A 21,465-nucleotide genomic window follows, 5' to 3' on the forward strand; every position below is an offset into this window, starting at 1 on the left:
TCAGTGAAGAAATAAATACAACAATAGGACAGATGAACTTGACTGAGGGCAAGCAGCACAAGGCAAAGCTTCTTGCTTCCATGTGCAGAGGTGCTGCTAACAGGCACGCCCAATGGCTTGCCTTCTTTTGGGTCCAGATCCAGTCAGGCTGACACCAATATTAACCATCACACCCACTGTCTTATTTTTAAGGGGAAAAATATTGCTTCATTTGAGCAGTCTGACGGTGTGATTATTCTTCACCAAGAACATTATTAGAGCTTTCTTTGTGGAGCTGAAAGCTCCTTATTGTTTTTATAAAACAGTAATGCGTCTTATAAATGTGCAGTTAGGATCTTCTGGGAAATACAATCTAGAGGGATACAATGAGTTTCTGAAATTCAGGATTGTAAGCAAAAGGCTTTGAATTAAAATTAACTGGTAGGTTTTGTGTTTTGTGTAGGGGGGGAGAGGTGGGGGCAGAGACTTTAAAAAGAGAATCAGAAGCAATGGTGAACTTATGGTCCATATTTTAAGAGACTGAATTTGGTAAATTTGGTATTTTGGATTTGTTTTAATTTTTTGTTTTTTGTTTTGTTTTGTTTTGTTTTTTTGTTTTTGATGCAGGGTTTTTCTGTATAGCTCTGACTGCCTGGGAACTCACTCTGTAGACTAGACTGGCCTTGAACACAGATATTCACCTGTCTCTGCCTCCCAAGTGCTGGGATTAAAGACATGTACTACCACACCTAACATGTGATTATATATGAAGTCATGCAATTTCCATTTTGAATGTGTATAACAATCCTAGAGAGTTCTGAGTGAAAATGTGTTGAAGGTTTAGGACGTGCCTGAGGATTTCGCTAGCTTATAGGCCTATGTAGCTTGTGAACATGAGTGCCTGTAACTTGAAGTACATGAGCAATAACCTCAAGATTATCTCTCTGATACAAAGTTGCTCATTTTAAGAAACTAATTGCTAAGGGGACCATGGGGATGGCTCAGCTGGTAAAGACACCTGCTGCTACCTGAACCCATGTGACAAAAGGAGAGAAATGATCCCCACAAGCTGTCTCTGACTTCCATGAGCATGCCGTGGAGCACATGCATGTGCGTGTGCACATAGCCAAAATTTAAAAATTTGAACCACATAATTAAGACTAGTTATTAAATTAGCTATTGGATCAGGTTAACTATTTCTTTTAGGTCTATTGGTCTTTCAAAAAGTCAGTTTCTCATTGTACTAAATCAAACCACAGTGATAATTTGTTTAAGTTTGTTTTACTTGGTGTTCCCCTTCCAGGTAAATAATAATACCAGACATTCAGATACTGTTTGAAGAGTTATCTACTGATTATTAATTTACTTAGAATTTCAAGATAATCTGCATATCTACTATATATTTCATAGTGACTAAGACAGCTGTGGGTCTGCAGAGTAAGTAGCTTATGATCCATGTGACAGAGCTTAGCAGTGCAGTGTGTGGCTCTGTGCCCTCCTATGCTTCCAGTTATTTTGACAGTAGAACTTGTGACATTTTTTTTAAAAAAGTGATTTAGGACATGAGGAGGTCAGGGTTTTTTTGTTATCCTTGTGTTTATCAGCCAACTCCATAGAATAGACATGTTACCTTTGATACATTAGTGGTTTTGTTTGTGGAACTTTCTGTTGTGACTAAGTTTGTTTAAATGTTAATCATTCTTTCCTAGGTGTTGGATCCTGAACAAAACCATAACTTCACAGATCACTATCTAAATGTGGCCTTTGACCTTTCCCAAGTTCTTTTCATAGCTACTGCCAACACTACTGCCACCATCCCACCAGCTTTGTTGGACAGGATGGAGATCATTCAGGTTCCAGGTACTTCATTCATAAGTTTATAGACACACACACACACACACACACACACACACACACACACACACACACACTTTGGAGCATACCCTTTTAAACTGGTCATGTTATGGAGTTGGTTTGTCTAGAAGTTCATTTGTCACTGTGTAGTCCTCAGAGGTTCTGCACATGGTGTGTAAACTACCTTTTCTGAAGACAACATGAGTTTGTTTGTCTGCACCATGACAGGTAAGAGTCAGTGTGTGTTCAGAAGATACAAGCAAAAGTCACTGTGGACTTCACATTCAACTCTAGGCTGCCTTCAGGGATGATTAGAATGTCAGACATTCTCTGAAGCAATTCCCAAAATTACAGGCGAAAAGATTTCATTTCTGTAAAGCCAGTGTCTGAGACCCAGATACAGTTTCACATCTCTGTAAGGTTTTGAAGGCTCTCCCCTTTTTTGGAAAAGTATTACGCAGTAGTAACTCCTGGATACCTCTGGCCTCAGTCTCTCGGAGCTCACTCTTCCTGCAGTTGATTATGTCAGGTAGTCACACAGTTGTTGGTGTTTCCAGTCATGTCTCCTCCACACCGTAGTGCACAAAAATAGTCTTTTTAGTTATACTCAGGTCCTAACCTTTTCACTTTATTTAACTACTCAGAATTATTTTGTCTTAAAAGAGATCCAACATCAGAGAGTACTCACTGTGGTGAAAAATAGGGCAGACTGTAAATATACTCAAAATTGAAATGTAGCAATATAGTTTACATTCTAAATATAGTTTTACATTTTAAGTAAATGTTAATTGAATTTCTTAATTACCTGCAAGCCTTGTAGGTTCTTTTATTTAGTTTTAAAATGTGGTGGAGTGAAGTGTTGCTTTTTTGTATTTATAAGACTAAAGTAAACAAAGGACATTTAGTTGTTCAGAAACTACCAGTGAGTCCATGAGCTACACTGATGGAAGCGAGGTGACGGAGACAGTAGCTACAGCTGTGGATGCTGCCTTTTTCTTTGACAGCTGCCGTCCTGTCCTCTAGCCTGTGTGATGCTTTCAAGCCTTTTCTTCCTATCTGAAAGATGTGTTATCAACCCATGTTTATTAGACAGAGAGGGTACATTAGTTTAGGTGAGATTTTTTTTTCTTACAGAATTTAATCTCATTGGGGCTTCTTAGTCTATAAGAATGTAATCTTTTTATTTTTATAAAATATGAAGGTAAAAATCAAAACTGATTTAGTTTAAATTCCCTTATTCTGGTTACAGTATTAGTTGAAGTAATGCTTAAGCTCATTCTAAATCTCAGGTCTATTGAATCTGCATTTGATTTATTAAAAATTGTTGCGGGGGCTACAGAGATAGTTCAGCAGTCTAGGGCACTTGTTACTCTTACAGATGACCAGTGTTTGGTTCCCAACCTCCACATAGTGTACCAACTGTAACTCTAATTCCAAAGGATCCTATACCCTCTTCTGATTTCTATGGACGCCAGACATGCACGTAGTACACCAACATACATGCAGTCAAAACATTCCTACACATAAAATAAAGAAAATAAATCTTAAAATCCAAACAAGATGTGACATTGTGGAAGTCTGGCGGGTAATTACAGAATTCTTCTTTTCCAGGGTACACACAGGAGGAGAAGATCGAGATCGCCCACAGGCACCTGATTCCTAAGCAGCTGGAACAGCACGGCCTGACTCCTCAGCAGATTCAGATCCCTCAACTTACCACCCTGGCCATTATTACCAGGTTAGTCATCTGGAAGATGGGGGTCCATGCACTGAAGAAACGTGTAACTGGCACCCTAGAGCATGAATTCCTCTAGCAACAGAAAACACTGCTGCAGCTGTGACTAACCAGAACGAGGAAGAATTTCATAGTGAAACCGTGTGGAACTGTCTTCATTACAAAGGGTCTTCACTGAACCAGAACTTCTACCTTGCCATAATAGCAAACTAAGGTTTAAATTAATAGATTAAGAACCAAACTCATAAAAATATAGAAGTGCTCCTTTATGCATATTCAAAACTAAAGCCAAAGCCAGAGGTGGCGACTCATACTTTTAATCCCAGCAGGAAGGCAGAGGCAGGTGATTCCCTTACTCCTAGGCCAGTTCTAGCTTGGTCTGCAGAACAAGGACCAGTACATCAGGGCTATACAGAGAAACCCTGTCACGGGCTGGGGACAAAAAAGCAAAACAACCAAGCAAACAAACAAACAAAAAGAACAAACCAAGCTGCTACTTTCAGACACCTTTTTTGTTTGCCTTTTTCTTTGAGAGAGTAAAAAAACTAAATACCAATCCTTGGAGTATTTGATGTTGAGATTTAACACTGGAGCAATAGAGAATGTGCTTTCCCAGATCTGCTGCCGCGTGCTTGCACCTGTGACAAGTTCCACATAAATCCTTAGGCTGCCATTGTGGTGCACACCTTTAATCCCAGCACTAGGAGGCAGCGGCAGGTGGAGCTCTGTGAGTTTGAGGCCAGCCTGGTCAACAGAGTGAGTTCCAGGACAGCCAGAGCTGTGTAGAGAGACTCTGTCTCTCCCTCCGCCCCCTTCCAAATGAGTAAATTTATAGGTCATGTATTTGAATAAAAAATAGTCCCTGTTAGGAATTTATATTGACCATAGCCTCTTGCGGTTTTCCTGGCTCACTATTACAGATTGATTGCGTCATCCAACAACTTGAGTCTGCCAAGAACTCCAGCCAAAAGTAACCGTTGTTTTCAAGAAATGTGAAATTTCTCTCCATGCATGGCCCCTCTGACTGCCTCGTGGTCTGTGCCAACTTTCTTCTAAGTCTATCTAGTTATATACAGAAAGTAGGACTAAGTCTGACTCAAGAGTTCCTTTTTCCTAATTTGTTTTGACATAAACTAGGTGGATAATGCCAGAAGAAATAAACTGATTACCCAGAGTCTTCTAGCAGTGACTTCACTCTGGACTTGTAAAAAGCCGTTTGAACCTTTATGCTAGTGTCTACACCCAGCAAGGGGAGTGAGTGAGAAGATGCCTGGCTTGCCTACTTCTAAGAATGATGCTAAAGAGTTAATATTTGTAGTTCCCAATTACTGCCTCCTACATACTTGTTATCTCAAAATAGGAGATTGTAAAAGCTGTAGACATTAGGGACTTTCATAAGCAGTCTTCCTACTTTTAATTCTTAAAGACAATGCACAGCAGACAGTGCAGTGGACACTGCTCTACTGAAGCTCCAGGCACTGAATTGCCAGACGCAGGAGACTGAAGATCACAGCCAGACCTTTTCGTCTGTTGCTGTGTACTGTAGTCATGGCCCTTGGTGTTCTTCTTCCCTCCCCTTCCTGTTTCAAGCTGATTTGAACCTTGTAGCTCTCAAGTACTTACTGAGCTCCACTTCCTTGTGAGAATCCTGAATGTCATTTGTTTTCATAGTCACTGTCCTATGAATCTATACTCCTATCTTATAGAGACATCTGAAGCCTAAGTATAATTGCTCTGAAACTTAATCCTACTGAAATTAAACAGAAGTACTTTCAGGTCTCCACACTATAAACAAAGCTCTTCTTCAAACTGAATGTTCATTACCACTTCTCCAGGGCAGAGAACACACATCAGTAAGAGAGTGTTTACATCCAGTGCACGAAGCCTTGGGTCCTGTCCCTAGTGTTGCCTCCCCCTCCCCACAGTCATTCTGTTGACTTGCTTTTAAGACTTCACTTTTCTGGTTAGTTGTCTCTAGAATGAACTGTGGAATCCTGCAGCCTTGCATCCAGCTCCATTACTAAACTGATTCAAGGGAAACCTCATTAGTTAATTTTTTCAAATTAACTTTATGCTTTAGGATGCAATGAAATGAATTCCTTGTGGTATTTTCATACATGCATATCTTTGTACTTTGTTCTTGCCTGCCCCTTTGTCCTCCCTCACCTTGTGGTCCCCTACTCTTTTACACATTCCCTCTTCTGCTTATACGGCATATCTCTACACTCCCCTCCTGGTTCCCTCCCCCTCCTCATAGTCTCTTCCCCTCCCCATCCCCCCTTTACTGTCATGTCACACTCAGACTCAAATATAGAGCCTATATTGAGAAAAATAGGTTATTCCTTTTAAGTATGGTTTATTTCATTTAACTTGAAAGATTTCCAGGTGCATCCATTTTCTTGCAAGTGCCATAATTTCTTTTTCTTTTCTTTTCTTTTTTTTTCTGCTTAATAAAATTCTTCTGCATCCATGCACCACATTTACTTAATCTGTCTGCTGATGGTCACCTAGGCTGTTTTCATGTTTTGGCTACCATTAGTAGTGCATTAATCAGCATGGATGTGTAAGCATCTCTGTGGCACGCTGACTTACAGATCCAGGAGTAATGTAGCTGCATCATCTGGTAATTCTGGTTTGGGATTTATGAGGGGCCGCAACACCAGTGATTCTCAACCTGTAGGTCATGAGCACTTTGGAAGGTCAAACGACCCTTTCACAGGGGTCACATGTCAGATGTCCTGTGCATAGTAGATATTTATATTGCATTTTTAACAGTACCAAGGATTACAGTTATGAAATAGCAATGAAATAATTTTATGGTTATGGGTCACTGCAACATGAGGAACTGTATTAAAGGGTTGCAGCCTTAGGAAGGTTGAGAACCACTGAAGTACACTGTTTTCCATGTAGTTTATCTTCTCATCAGCATCCCTGTATCCTCACCAGCATCTATTATTTCTTCTTCTTCTTTTTTTTTTAGTCTTTTTTTTTATTATGTATGCAATATTCTGGCTGTGTATGTGCCTGCGGGCCAGAAGAGGGCACCAGGCCTCATTGCAGATGGTTGTGAGCCACCATGTGGTTGCTGGGAATTGAACTCAGGACATTTGGAAGAGCAGGCGTTGCTCTTAACCACTGAGCCATCTCTCCAGCCCCCTACATCTATTATTTCTTAATGACAACTCTTCTAATTGGGAGAGATGGAGTCTCAGTACAGTTTTAACTTGCGTTTCCTGGTGACTGAGAATGATAAACACTTCTTAGGTCTTTATTGGCCGCTTGTGTTTCTTAATACAGAACCGTCTATTCAGCTCATTAGCCTTTTCTTGGTTTGTGATTTGGAGTGGGTTTTTTTCTGTTTATTTGTTTTAATTTTATCTCTGTCTTAGGTTTTAGAGGGTTGGTTTGTTTGAAAAGTATACTAATTAGCCTAGGTTAGCCTCCAGCCTATGAGGATGACTCTTGGTCCCTCTACTTTTACCGTCCAAGTAAGTACTGGGACGGCAAGTATCACCAAGCCCTGGCCCATTTCTCTGATCCCTTCAGCAGTAGTTCAAGACCAGCACATTTGGAACCAAATTACACTGACAGGTTGTAGTCAGGAAGCTACTTAATATACACCAAGACACAAGTGGTGTGTGACATGCTGCCAGGCTCACTTTAAGCATGTAAAGTTGCAGGGCCAAAGATCTGCTTTTAGATGAAGGGTAACAGTTCAAGATAATGTATGTAAAGGAAGTAACTGTGGCTGAAAAGATACCTTAATAGTTAAAATACACTAATTTTAATGAAATGTATTATGTTAGAGAAGTTAGGTTTTTAAAATTAACTTTCAAATATGCATTGTTTCTTTAGTGAAGTGGTTGGTTCTGTTTTACTTACTTACAGGTGGTGTTTATCCAAAAATAAAATGTTTTCATTTGTAACAGATACACCAGAGAGGCAGGAGTCCGTTCTCTGGACAGAAAGTTTGGGGCCATTTGCCGGGCCGTTGCAGTGAAAGTTGCAGAAGGGCAGCATAAAGAAGCCAAGCTGGACCGCTCTGAGGTGGCTGATGGAGAAGGTTGGTGGCCTTGTTCTGGTATTTCCAGTCTGGCAGCTAAAAGTAGATGGCACTGTCAGTTGATCAAGGAGGGTGTCAGGTAGTCCTTGAAACAGTGGTGTCTAAGTGAGGATGGGATAACAAGGCTTGATGGCTTTCTCAAGGTGTTTTTTCAAAAAACAAAGAGTTAATTCCTCTTCAGTGTTCTTCAGTGTTCCTGTTTTAATATATAGTAACCTTCTCCAGATTGCTGTAATACACACTTCACATATGGTTTGCTGTTCTCTTCTTGGACCAGTGCAGGAAATTGTTAAAGTCTTTGTTATAAAGTTGTTAGAAGCCAAATGTGACGACACACACCTGTACTCCCAGCATTCCTGAGGCTGATGCAAGTTCAAAGCCATCCTGGTCTACATAGTAAGAACCTGTTTTTAAAAATGCCGATGATTATGGTACATTTGAAAAAAAACATAAGCTGTCCAAGTCCTTCAACGCCTATCTGTACACTAAAAGAGATCCGTGTGTTTTTCTTACACAGCTTCTTTTATCGGTACACAATTAAATGTAATATAAACTTTCCTCCAGTAATTCTAGAGGGGATGCTCTGGGAAGAGCTGTACTCTGTAGCTGTGCTGGTGCACATGTTTCCTTTGCTCCCCAGGTGAAATGTGTGCCCTTCTTCTCCCTGAACTTTAAGAAGCTTAAGCTTCAGTTCATCACAGCCTGTTCTTACATAACTTCTCAAAACTTGCTTTTGTAAACATGACGTAGTAAGAAAGTAAAAATTGCTCCCTAGGAAGCAGATTTATTACAGTCCTATCATTTCCAGAACTCTTTCCAGAATGCAGTCATGTGACTGTGAGAGGGTTAACTGCTCTTTGTGGCAGTCATAGTAGACCAGACGCTTTTCCAGTGCATGGAAGAGTAGGTGCTCACATGACCCTCTTGGTTCTGTGTAGTTCACCTGCTCCCACTTTGCTGGAACCTCACTGGTTTATTTTTTTCTTGAGACTAAACTTCCACTTTAGCTGAATTGGAGCTATATATTTATGGTATAGGGGGTAAGAATATTGGAATCTAATTGTTTCTTATAAGGACAGCAGACTTCTGTTGTCCTTTGTATGGCTTGTGTCTCCCAAGTTCATATGTTGGAAACTTCACCTCCAATGGAACAAGTGTTCTAAGGTGTTCTAAGGTAGTGAGGAGCTAGGAAGCTAGTGATGTAGCCCAGTGTTGGTGTGTTTGCATAGGATCCACAAGCCCTGAGTTCTATCCTGATTAAGTCATGAGGGCTCTTCCCTATGACAGGATTAGTGTGTTATCTTGAGGGTATGTATATTACATTTCACAGTAGTAGGTTCCTGGTGAATGGATGAGGTTGGATTTCCTTCACCTCTGTCTCTCAGGAGCTCTCCTGTCATGTGACTTTTTTGCCATGTTGCACATAGACCTTCCTTGATGTAGTTCTTTGCTTTTAGACTTCTCAGTCTCCAAAATTATGAGTCAAACACATTTGTATTCACTACTAATTCCATTCTCTGGGGCATTCTGTCATAGCAGTACAAAACAGGCTAGGTCAGTTCTCACAAAACTTTCAGGCATACCCCAAATTCCTGAGTCTTTTTAGGATTTCATGGCTCAGGTCAGTTTGTTGTTGATCACCCTGTCAAACGCTGTAGACACTAAGGTTTCTGCTTTCTCTAACTGGCTAAATTTCATTGTATTTCTGTTTGTTTACATTATGCTTCCAAAATTTTGTCAGCATCTCTTTATCAGCTTTCTTTGTTTCTCATCTTATTCTTAAGAGTTTTTACTTTTTCATTTTTCACTGTTTTAGTAGAAAGTTAGTAGAACTTGGTAGAGGAAATATAAAGATATTCAGATTACGCTTTAAAACCTGCCCTAACCTGTGAACAGAAAGACCATGCAGCGGCATGGAATGGCTCTTTCTTTGGTCTCTTTAGAACTGGGAGCTGGGCTCTTCCTGTGCTCCAGTGTGCTCAACCTTCGGCCATCTAAGCCTCTGTCTTTTTTTCTATCTGTAATAGAATAATAGCTGAAATGAAATGTGTTCATTTAACACATTCAGAAAATTATATTTAAGATTGAGCTGGTGTTTTTAGAATTTTCAATACATGCGTAGGTGTCAAATGGAATTTTCCATAGCTATAATGCAGTTTAATGTGTGTATGTATATATAATTTCTAATATTTGTGTCTATATTATATTTACAAATAGTCAGGAACTTGTTCAAAGAGCTTGTGAATTGTTTATGAGCATACAATTTTAATGAGAATAGTCATTTGGGTTTTGTTGTGATTTTATTTTTTTACTTACAGGTCATCTTGTACCTGATCGTGTAGCTAGGCAAAACTGAGTAGCAAAGCTATATTACCTATAGTCTACATGCCTTCCTAATTAAGAAGACAGTTATTTTTCAGATACTTTTGTTGTAGTTCTTATCAGAGGCACAGACATGGCCCTAGGTGGTTCTGATATCGTGAAACACTGAGTTACTGTGAACGACTATCCTCTAGACTTAATAGATAATTGTAAGGAATATTGTAATTATAGCATATGTAGTATGTGATATAACTATAATAAATCATGTTTGTGACTTCAAAAAAAAAATGAAAACAAAAGGAGCATTCCTACACAGGGTCTGCATGAGGTCTGCATGCCAGTGTTTGAGCAGAGCTTAGTCATTACGTGTTTGTTTTGTTAGAAAAAGATTTATTTAGAGTAGGAGTTATTTGCTTGAAACAGTTGTTTCAAAACTTTCAAGTAATTCAGTGGGTGAGTTATTATTTCTAATGTTAGAAATAATGATGGACTCAGAGTTACTGCCAGAAAGAAAAGTAACTTTAAACCACGAGCTTCAAATCCGGCAGAAACTGCCAGAGTTTTAACTGGTTTTCCAGAGCGGACCCAGCATCTTGGTCTGTGAATGGTGTCTCTGTGTTTGTGGGATTGTTTTGACAATTCAACTGGCCACAGAGCAATGGGGATTGGAGAAGCCAGATGAGGGATATAGTTGATTAGTGTCAGAAGAGGAATAGCAATGCTTCAGTTAGCTGTAAAGCAAGGCCTTTCATAAAAGTATTGATTCCTGTTTTTCTACATGGTATTAGGACATTCCAAATTTATTTTTTTTCCTTCCTGGAGTGTTAGTTGGGTTGAAGAAAAAAACACATGACTAAAGTTTTATTCTGATATTTGCCTGTCTTTTGCTAAGACAAATATTCTGTTTTCAATATCACATACTTAGGTCTTACTCTGCAGAGTTAGACCAGTGTCTGCCTATTTGGTTCCTTACGTTTCATGTGTGCTCAATGACATAAGCACCTTGTGAGCGTTTTTCTCAGAAACTAACCTTAGCAGAGAAACTGTCCATTTTGATGGTGATTCGATTCATAAACCTCTTTTTTCATGTTCTCCAGTAACACTTTGTCTTGGCCTTCAGATTCTGGGAACAGACACATATCAGACATGTGGCCAAGTGTCCTGTTGTCGGGTTTTCTGTCCTGCCTGTTTCTGTCCTTCCACCAGGTCCCACAGCCATTTAGCCCCAAAGAAATCACACAGAGAGTCTACATTTGTTATAAACTGATTGGCCCATTAGCTCAGGCTTCTTATTAACTCTTATAACTTATATTAGCCCTTTATTCTAGTATATGTTAGCCACATGGCTCGGTACCTTTTTCAGTGGGGCAGGTCACATCTTCCGTCTTCCGTGTCTGGGCAGGACTGCAGAGGGAGCTTCCCTCTTCCCAGAATTCCCCTATTCTCATTGCCCCGCCTCTACTTCCTGTCTGGTTGTCCTGCCTATACTTCCTGCCTGGCTTCTGGCTAATCAGCATTTATTTAAAACATAACTGACAGAATACAGAATTGTCCCACAGTGTCCATTTGTTTGCAATTCTGGGGGTTGGACGAAGAGCCTGGCACATGCTAGCACCTTGTTTTCTTTTTACTTTTCCATTTTTTGTTCGTTTGTTTGTTTTTAGACAAGGTCTTATTAAGTTGCTTAGACTGTCCTTGAACCTGCAATTCTCCTGCCTCAGCCTCTTGAGGCACTAGAATTTTAGGCTTGCACCACCAGGTCTGATAGATATTATTTATGTTTATTCATCTAGGATTTCCCAACTTTTGTAATGTGTGAACTAATTTCTTTCATCAGTTTTAGAAAATTTATGACAATTGTTTTTTCACATAATTGATATTTTTCCTTCTCCATTGGGACTCTAAGAAAAAAACCATATTCTCTTAACCCCCTTTTTCCCATTAATTTAGTTCTTATATTCAGTTTGTACATTTTTGTTGCCCTCTATTTTCATAAATTGTTCTTTTTGCTTTTTAAATGGTCATTTAATTATAAATGTGTATATATACATATATATTTATCCCAATGGAATGTTTGTTTGATTATCTATGTGTACATATATATATTATTCACCCAATGTATTCTTAGTTGGAATTGTCTTTTCATCTCTCTCTCTCTTTTGGTTTCTCAAGACAAGGTTTCTCTGTGTAGTTCTGACTGTCCTAGAACTTGCTCTGTAGACCTGACTGACGTTGAACTCAGAGATCTTCCTGCCTCTACCTCCTGAGTACTGGGATCAAAGGTGTGCGCCACCACCACCCAGCTGCTTTTCTTCTTTGATCCATTTTCCTTGCTTTCTTGGGTTTGGGGGGTACCTTTGATCAATCCGTCATCTGATCCAGCTGTTTGTCTGTATCACCTGCCTGTTATGACTGCTGCTGCTGTTGGGTGGGTATATTTATTGTCTTCTATTTCTGTTTTGTTTTACTTTATTTTTTGTTTTCTGTCAGTCCAGAGCTACAGGTTGAACCTAGGATCTCACATTCTACCTCTGAGTTCTGTCTCCAGACACATTTCTTGTTTTTCTCCTCCTTATCCTTCTATAAGGTATCCTGTTTCTTAGTATTCATTTTTTGTTTGTTTTCTTCCTTCCTTATAATTCAAAATATAAAGACTGTAGCAATCATTGTCCTCTGAAAAGGGTGATATTTTCTTTTCACAAATCACTAGGGACCAGCAGGCCACTTTTGATACTGCCAAGAATTCATTCATTTTAGACTTCGTAGGATTACTCTATCTCGACTTAACTTTATTCCTAAAATATGATCCTCTAGAACGTGGTTCTCTAAGAATGCAGCTCTTACTGCTGAAGTGACCCCTTACTTGTAAATTCTCCATTTTGAGTCCAGCTGGGCCTTTACTGTCTGCTTCTTTTCCCGGTTGGGTTTCTGGATTCCCAGCCTGAACATGCTCCAGTTAGGAGCTGGTCGCATTAGGGAAGGAAGAATTTCGAGACAAGTTTTCTAGCTCCTTTGTCAATGAAGCCAACTCTGTTTCGACAAACTCGACGTCTCACAGTTACTTCAAGTCCTTTTAAGACTGGAAACAGCTTATCTAATCACTCTGCAGAATGGCAATGTGCAATTCTAGCCCATGACACCAAGTAAGGAGAGAGAGAAAGAAATCCATCTGGGTCTAGAGATTTGTAGCTCAGTGCTGAGAGTGCACACTTGGCCAAAAGACAGATAATGGAGTAAGTCATAAAACAATCCCACACCAATTTGGAATCATGATTAATAGAAGAGTTATTTATTTAAAGGGAAAAAACTTACAGATCACCATCCTAGACAACAGCCTCCTGCAGGACCAGGGAAAGTGTCTGATAGCCAGAAGCAGAATCCGAAATGAGAGAGGGGAGGGCTGTCACCACTTTTTTTCAAAGCAAAAGATACCACACCCCAGTGGGCTGGTATCTCAAAGGCTGTTGGCTGAAGGAACAAAAGTAGCTAGCAACAGACAGAGGTAGGGGCTAGGCCCCCACCACTTTGCATGTAAGCAGCCCTGGTTTGATTCACAAGTCCCACCACAGGGCTCCTCCACTGACACTGTCCTTACCTCTTCCATCCAGCTAGCAGCTTAGCTCCCAGTCCACAGGAGGGTACGAGCTGTGTTCTCAAAGAGAAAAAGCGAGGGGTTTGATTTTATTTACCTGAAGACAGGCTTGTCTTCCCACAATAAACCAGCACAGGATGCTGGGCTGGCAAGACCACAACCTGTCCTGTTGAGTACAGTCTGTGTGGTTCCGTGCGGATCCTGATTGCCTGGTGTGCGCTTTGATTTGTGTTATTTCGCAGTGCCAGTCCCTCTGTCCTCCAGAAGGTGTACTCACAGAGACTCGGCCTAAGAGAAATCCTGTATCTTACCGCCTTACCACACCCTTTCTAGGCACCACCACAATATAATATGCATCAGAATAAAATATTTGAATTCTCTAGCTTATGACTTCTCACTCATTCGCTTTCTTTCTTTTTTTCTTTTTTTTTATCACACATTTATTGGAGTTCGCTTTAATTCTTGCAAGTAAGCACAGCATAAGCAGGACTGGAGTGGGTGGAGACGGTAACCCACCCTCTGAGCTCTCATTCTTCGGGCAGGGTCCAGATGTCCTCAAGGAGTGCTGCTCTGCACTTCCGGCATCTTCCTCACCCCACTCACGTCTTAGCTCCTCTCAGGATCCAGTTCTGCAGGAAGAGGTGACCTGTGGTGACCAGCTAGCTGTCAGAGTTCTTTGTGGTAGCTTCCGGCCATTGACTTCAAGTTGAAAACATTCTGTGCTAGATATTCTAAGTGTACCCCCCTTCCTAACCAAAACAGGAAGCTGTCCTTGCAGGAGCACCAGGGGATTTTTAGTTTCTCAATTTCTTTTCTGACTAGCCTCCGAATTTGGGGATTTCCGTTCTCCTGTCTATTGCTGTAAGTATGTTGCTATGTAGTAATGAAAATAGTGTCAGGAACCATAGTTCACGCGTACTCTTAGCGCTTACGAGGAAGGAAGCAAGAGCGTAGACAGGAATTTGAGGCTAGCCTAGGCAACAGTATGAGACCTTGTCTCAGAACATAGAATAAATAAAAAATAGTGTATATGATACTTGTGGGTGGTAAGGTTTGTGTAACTTTTTGCTAAATCCTGCTTGTCCTCCTGTAGCAAACATCTATTTGTTGCAAGATTTACCTTTTGAATTTGAAATTACTTATCAGTTACTTTGTAGCAAATTACCCCCAAAACTTAGCAAATTTTATCAAGTATTTATATCAAGGTTATTGGGAGCTATAGATTCCTGGCCCCTTGACTTTCTTTGCCTGCAGCTGCTGGAGAGCAAGCCCTCACCTGCAGCTGCTCTGAGCACGAGACCCTGATGGCAGGCTGACGGGCCTGCAGCTGAAAGATCCCGAGAGCTGGGTGTGGCTAAGGGTCCCTATATAAGCTGCCCCTGAGCATAATAAAGGGCATTCTTGTATCAGGGGTGCATTTGGCATTCTTGTATCAGGGGGGCATTTGGCATTCTTGTATAAAGGATGACCCATGTTTATGTCCCTGCGTCTCTCTGTGTGTCTCTGTCTGTCTGTGTGTGCGTGTGAGTTTAAGTCTCCAGGCCAGTTCCCTGCTCGCATACGATCTTGTAGTGACACGGGAGCTACAGGACAAATAGAAGCACTGCTGGGATCGGGACAGCATCGAAGTTTTACACAAGGTTTCTGTGGATCAGGAACCCAGGAGCAGGAGGGCAGCTGAGTAACTGTGCCCCAAGACTTGTCCTGAGATTTTGTAGTGAGGCTGCAAGCTCACTATCTATCTGCTCACCTGCAGTTGTTAACCCAGCCCAGTTCTCTGCTGACTGTTGGCTGGAGTTCTTTTCACAGGGGCCTCTCCCTGGGCTTAGGACATGACAGCTGGCTTCTCACAGTGAGTATATGATGTTATATAAAAGAGGTAGAAGCCAGAGGCAGAATCAGCAGCCTTTCATATACTGGTGCCACGTTCTTTGGGTTACATATACCACCTATGACAGGCTGAGGGGACTGACTCAATAGAGATGTGCATGCTAGTTGGTGGTGACGGCTCTCTGGGAACCATCCCGCAGACCCTCTCCCGCCAGCTTACTTGCTTATTATATTGCCTCCCTCCAGTTTTAGACTTTTTTTTGTTTTTGTTTATTTGGTGCTGGGAATTGCACTTGAGGCCTCACATGTGCTAAGCAAGCATTCTATCATTGAAGTGTATTCACAGGCCAGGTTTAAATTTTTTTTTTTTTGAGCATCTACTGTATGATGTGCATGCCTTATCCCCACACGTCATAGAAACCTCTCAAAGTCAGGTACACCCACCCTATTTATGAAAGAGGAACTAGCCATCAGGGGAGATGACCTATTCAGGGTCATCCAGCAAACCACTCCTGCATCTGAAGTCACACAGGTTAATCTCAGCCATAAGTGCCTGGGACTCTGCACAGCCTAGAAAGACTGAAGGATTAACAGAATTTTATATGACAAGGCAGACTGAGGAGTCATTGCGTCTTGGCTTCATCTTCTTTAAGACCAGCAGACAGTCCTGTTAGTCAGCTCGCCACAGTGTCAGTCACTTGCCTGTTGTGACAATATCGCTGACAGAAGCGAAGGAGAGAGGGAGAGAAAGAGAGGAAGGGTGGATTTTTCACCATTTAAGGGACAATCGTGGTTCGGAGCTTTTAGCTGAGACTTTTCAGATCTTTGATGGATCAAGAAACAGAGAGCAAGGAGTGCTGGGGAAGCGGGAAGTGAGCATTTTGCAACTCATTCTGGCCTTGAATGTGCCACCCTCCTACCTCAGCCTCCCAAATACTAGGATTACAGGCATCTGTCAGCACACCCAGCAATGTACTATTTGGAGAGGTGTCTCAAGAGACTGTCCTCCTAGGTGGGCAGTGGTGGCACTCAACTTTAATCCCAGCACTTGGGAGGCAGAGGCAGGTGGTTGTTACATAGAGAAACCCTGACTCAAAAAACCAAAAGGAAGGAGGGAGGGAGGGAGGGAGGGAGAGAGAGAGAGAGAGAGAGAGAGAGACTGCCCTGCAAGCTAAGAAACCATAATCCTGAGACAATCAGCCATACTTCCTTGCTCTGTTCTGCCTTAATTGCATATGGCTCAAGCTCATGACCTCATACATACATGCTAGGCAAATGCTCTAATCATTTTACTTTTTAAAGATTCAGGGGTAGGGGCTGGAGAGATGGCTCAGCGGTTAAGAGCACTGCCTGCTCTTCCAAAGGTCCTGAGTTCAATTCCCAGCAACCACATGGTGGCTCACAACCATCTGAAATAAGATCTGATGCCCTCTTCTGGCCTGCAGGCAGACACACAGACAGAATATTGTATACATGATAAATAAATAAATAAATAAATAAATAATTTAAAAAAAAAGATTCAGGGGTAGGGGAGAGACAGGGTCTTTCTATTATATAACTCTGGCTGTACTAGAACACACTATGTAGACCAGGCTGGCCTTAAAAGATGTATTTTTAATTATGTTTTATGTGTCTGTATGAGTAAATGACATATGTGTGTGGATTCCCGTGAAGGTTTTGAAGAGGTTGTAGATCCCTTGAGGTGGAGTTACAGGCTGTTGAGAGTCACCCATGTGGTGCTGGAGCTGAACTTCTGCAGGAGCTGTATGTGCTTGCAACTGCTCAGCCATCTCTCCAGCCTCCAGTAGCTCACCTTTTTTTTTTTTAAAAAAAAAAAAAGATTTATTCATTCATTAAGTATACAGTATTCAGCCTCCATGTATGCCTACAGGCCAGAAGAGGGCATCAGATTTTACTACAGATGGTTGTGAGCCACTATGTGGTTGCTGGGAATTGAACTCAGGACCTCTGGAAGAGCAGTCAATGCTCTTAACCACTGAGCCATCTCTCCAGCCCCCAGTATATCACCTTTTAAAGCAGGGTTGGTATCTTTGAAAGATTTAGTTAATTTTTTAGTTGCCATGTATGTTCTTCTCTCCATACCAAAATAAGATCTGAATTCATGTATGCTGCCAAGGCGAGTGAAGGGTCAAAAGATGGCCAAGTATAAACTTGCTCTAAACCCATCAGTTGAATAGCTTTTGGGGCGATCATACCCCCCAAACCAAAAGGCTATTGCTAACTCCCTGAAACCCTGGAATGACACCCTCAGCTCTAGTTTGGCTACTGTACTGGTTTGCTTTCTGTTGCTGTGATGAACACCATGACTTAAAGCAACTTGGAGGGGAAAAGCTTATTTGGTTCCCACCTCCATGTTGTAGTCCATCACCAAGCGAAGCCAGACAGGGACTCAAGGTAGGAGCCTAAGCAGAGACCACAGAGGAACACCGCTTACTGGTCTGCTTCCGGTGGTGTGCGCAGCTTCCTTCCTTTCTCCCTCCCTTCCCTCCCTTTCCTCCCTTCCCTCCCTTCCCTCCCTCCCTTCCCTCCCTCCCCTCCCCTCCCCTCCTCTCTCTCCCTCCCTCCCTCCCTTCCTCCCTCCCTCCCTCCCTCCCTCCTTTCTTTCTTTCTTTCCTTCTTTCTTTCTGAGACAGGGTTTCTCTGTAGTTTTGGAGCCTGTCCTGGAACTAGCTCTTGTAGACCAGGCTGGCCTCGAACACAGTGATCCACCTGTCTCTGCCTCCCGAGTGCTAAGATTAAAGGTGTGTGCCACCACCGCCTGGCCACAGCTTGCTTTCTTATACAACCGAGGATTACCTGCACAGGACTGTCACCACACAACATTAATCGAGAAAATGCCCCCACAGACCAGTTTGATAAAAGCAGTTCCTCGGTTGAGGTTCTCTGTTTCCAGGTAATTCCAGTTTGTCTCAGAAACTAAACAGCACAGTTGACTCCTTATCTGCTTGATACACAGTCTGACACACACTGTTAAGCATGATATCTTTTCTTTCTTCGTCCCCAAGATCTCATGTTTATATTAATATCATAGTATAAAATACAGTCCAACTTTTAAAAGTCCCATGGTCTTTAAATTTGTCCAATGATGTAAAAGTCTTAAGTCCTCTTTAAACTCCAGTCTTTTAACTGTAAGTTCTTGTGAAATCCAAGTTAAGTTACATACTTATTTTAAAGCAGATGAACCAGAGCGAGTTAATCAGATCAGACCAAGCCCAGCCCAGCCGTGGGAAGAGCGCAGGATCTCGCAGCCTGTGCGTGCTGTCCCCTGGGCTCCAAAGGCTCTTCCCAGGGAGCTCTAGATTGAGCACATGGACAAAAACTAATCAGCACAGCTGCTCAGGTGGATACGCCACCGGCAACTGAGCGGTTACCACAGAGCCAGTGTGGCCGAGACAGGCTCAGCGAGTCATTCTGAGAAGACGTTTGCAGAGTCCTGTGTTCGGGAAACAGCATTGTTAGGACGCCTCAGTGATACACACACTCGATGCAATTCTTTCCAAATTCCAATTGCCTTGGTGTGCGGTTTTGATTTTGAAACAGGAGTTTACTGTCTCACTACGCTACTGAGGCTGACCTCAAATTCACAGTTCTCCTGACTTAGCCTCCCAGTTGCTAGGGTTATAGGCATGTGCCACTATACCCAGTACAGCATCCTATTTAAAAGAAATGAAAAAGAGAGTCTTCAAATCACTTAGAATTGAAGGAAGAAGTAGGTAAGTCTTGGGGAAGAAGTAAGTGGTTTTTCGCCTTTGGGCTTCTGAGAATAGTGCCGCCCTGCACCTGAAGTCCCCACAGGCAGGTCTTTAGATATGCACGTGTGTGGGAATGGAATGGCAGGATATATTGTGTTTCATGTTGCCATTTTTAGAGAACTGCCAAACCATTTTTTTTTCTGACTTTGGACTTGTTGACTCCAAAACTTGCCACCCTGCTGTCATAATTGAAATAGTATGATATTGGCCTAAGAACAGAAGTCCAGATAAATGTAACGGAGTAGAGACACAAAGAATAAATGCTACCACGAGGAGTTGTATTTTAGCAGGGATTCCAAGCCCATACAATTAGGAAAAGGCGCTCTTCAACAAGTGGTGTTGGGAAATCTTGATGTCCACATGTCACCAAAGAATGAAGCTTAGCTTGGATGCCTAGCGCTGGTATGAACTGGAAGTGGACCACGCTCTAGACTGAAGAACCAGTGCTGTAAACTTACCTTTAAAGGAGCCCTGGGAGGACGTTCACTGATGTTGTAGTTGACACTGTTCACAGGTGTGCCACTAGATGTAGGAACCAAAAAAGAAAAGTGAACTGACCATCATCACAGTTAAAATTTTGTGTATTGGACTGGGAAGGTGGCCTGGGGAGTAAAGTGCTTGCTGCCAATCCTGACAACCTGAGTCCCATCCCTGGGACCCCACTGGTGGGCGGAGAAAACTGACTCCTGCAGATTGTCCTCTGACCTTCATTTATGCACTGTGGTAAGCATGTGCACGCGCACACACAACAATAAATAAAAATAAATACAATTTTTAGAAATTTGTATATAAAATGACGTAATTAAAATGAAAGCAGGGCTGAGTAGGAAAAGGTTCTTGCTACCAATCTGACAACCTGAGCTCAACCCTGACTCCTGCTAGTTGTCCTCTGACCTCCATGCCTGCACCACGGCCTACATCTGTCTGTACACATCCACACATAACTAAGTTTAGAAAATTATAAATGAAAGTGAACAAAGTCTACACAGTGGAATGAAACACCTGTAAGTCATTCATGATAAAGAATTGATACCCAAAGCATATAAAGAACAACAACGTAATTGCATAGAAACAGTCCAATTAAAAACAGGCCAAGTATTTGAGTGGATATTTCTTTAACAAAGATGTACAAATGGTCCATGAAGACATGAAAAGATGCATAAGATCATAGTTCCCTGGGTAAATGCACACAAGAGCTACAGTGCGAGCCACCGCGTGCTTAGACCGGCTATAATAGCATTACAGGATGTGTGAGTGTTGGCAGAAATGTGGAGAAATTAGGGCAGCTCTACATTGCTGTCAGGTGGTACAGTCACTTTGAAAAGAACGTGGCAGTTCTTCGAAATAATTGAAAGTAGAACTGTAGTAATCCAACAGTTCTATTCCTGGGCACTGTGTACCTCAGGAGAAGAGCGCACGTGCATAGTCGTCTTCATAGTGGAGTTGTTTCCATAAGCTAAAAGGAAAAACGATCCAAATGTCTACCATCAAATTAAGTGAGAAACAATGTGATATGTGAGGAGAAATGGACAATTGTAGTTTAACACAGTGGTTCTCAACCTCTGGGTCCAGAACCCTTTGGGGGTAAATAGTTGGTTCAAGGGTTACATGTCGGATACCCTACATATTAGATAATTATGTTATAATTCATCACAGCAACAAATTTATAGTTATAAAGTAGCAATGAAAATAATTTTATGGTCCCTTACCACAGCGTGAGGAACTGTACTAAAAGGTCACAGCATTAGGAAGGTTGAGAGCCACTGGTTTTACAGGTTCGCTTATGCTAAAGATGATAGGAAGTTTGGGTATAGATAATGGTGATGCCGTGGATGTATTTGGTGTGCCCAGATTGTTCATTTGCCAGTTAAAATGATAAGCACCGAGCTACACATTTTACTTTGATAGAAACAACTTCTAGCAAAGGATGCGGAGGAACTTTCTGAAGGTCTGTTTGCAAACAAAAGAGCAGAACTTCCCTGCCAGGTTGTCTGACCACAGGCAACTTTGAGTAGACACTGAGAGAGCAAATGTACCTCTGCTGAACATTCTGTAGGATTTGCCCCAAAACATTGTGTGTTGGTCCTTGCCTTCCACATGGAGTCAAGGTCTCTCTACACACAGCTGTCTGTCTCTCCTCCCATCTCCCCAGAGGGGCGTGCAGGATTACAAATGGTCATTTTATGAGTCTGGTTTTTATGTGGGCTCTACAGATTTGGACCCAGGTTGCCAGGCTTACACAGTGAGCACTTTACCCACTGAGCCATCTCCCCAATCCCACCCGCTTTGGAGACAGGGTCTCACCATGTAGTCCTGG

At 41.8% G+C, this 21,465-nt stretch overlaps 1 protein-coding gene across 1 annotated transcript in view; it reads left to right on the forward strand.

Annotated features, from left to right (window-relative positions):
* The window catches only part of Lonp2 (lon peptidase 2, peroxisomal), an 87,912-nt gene that overhangs the window by 49,902 nt on the left and 16,545 nt on the right, over window positions 1-21,465 (forward strand). The window contains exons 9-11 of the mRNA XM_048434637.3: window positions 1,689-1,839; window positions 3,445-3,571; window positions 7,498-7,631. Of these exons, the coding sequence (XP_048290594.1) occupies window positions 1,689-1,839; window positions 3,445-3,571; window positions 7,498-7,631 (412 nt within the window). The remainder of the gene's footprint in view (window positions 1-1,688; window positions 1,840-3,444; window positions 3,572-7,497; window positions 7,632-21,465) is intronic.

The sequence above is a fragment of the Myodes glareolus genome, chromosome 22, assembly GCF_982192425.1.
Source record: "Myodes glareolus chromosome 22, mMyoGla1.1, whole genome shotgun sequence".
NCBI classification, from domain to species: Eukaryota; Metazoa; Chordata; class Mammalia; order Rodentia; family Cricetidae; genus Myodes; species Myodes glareolus.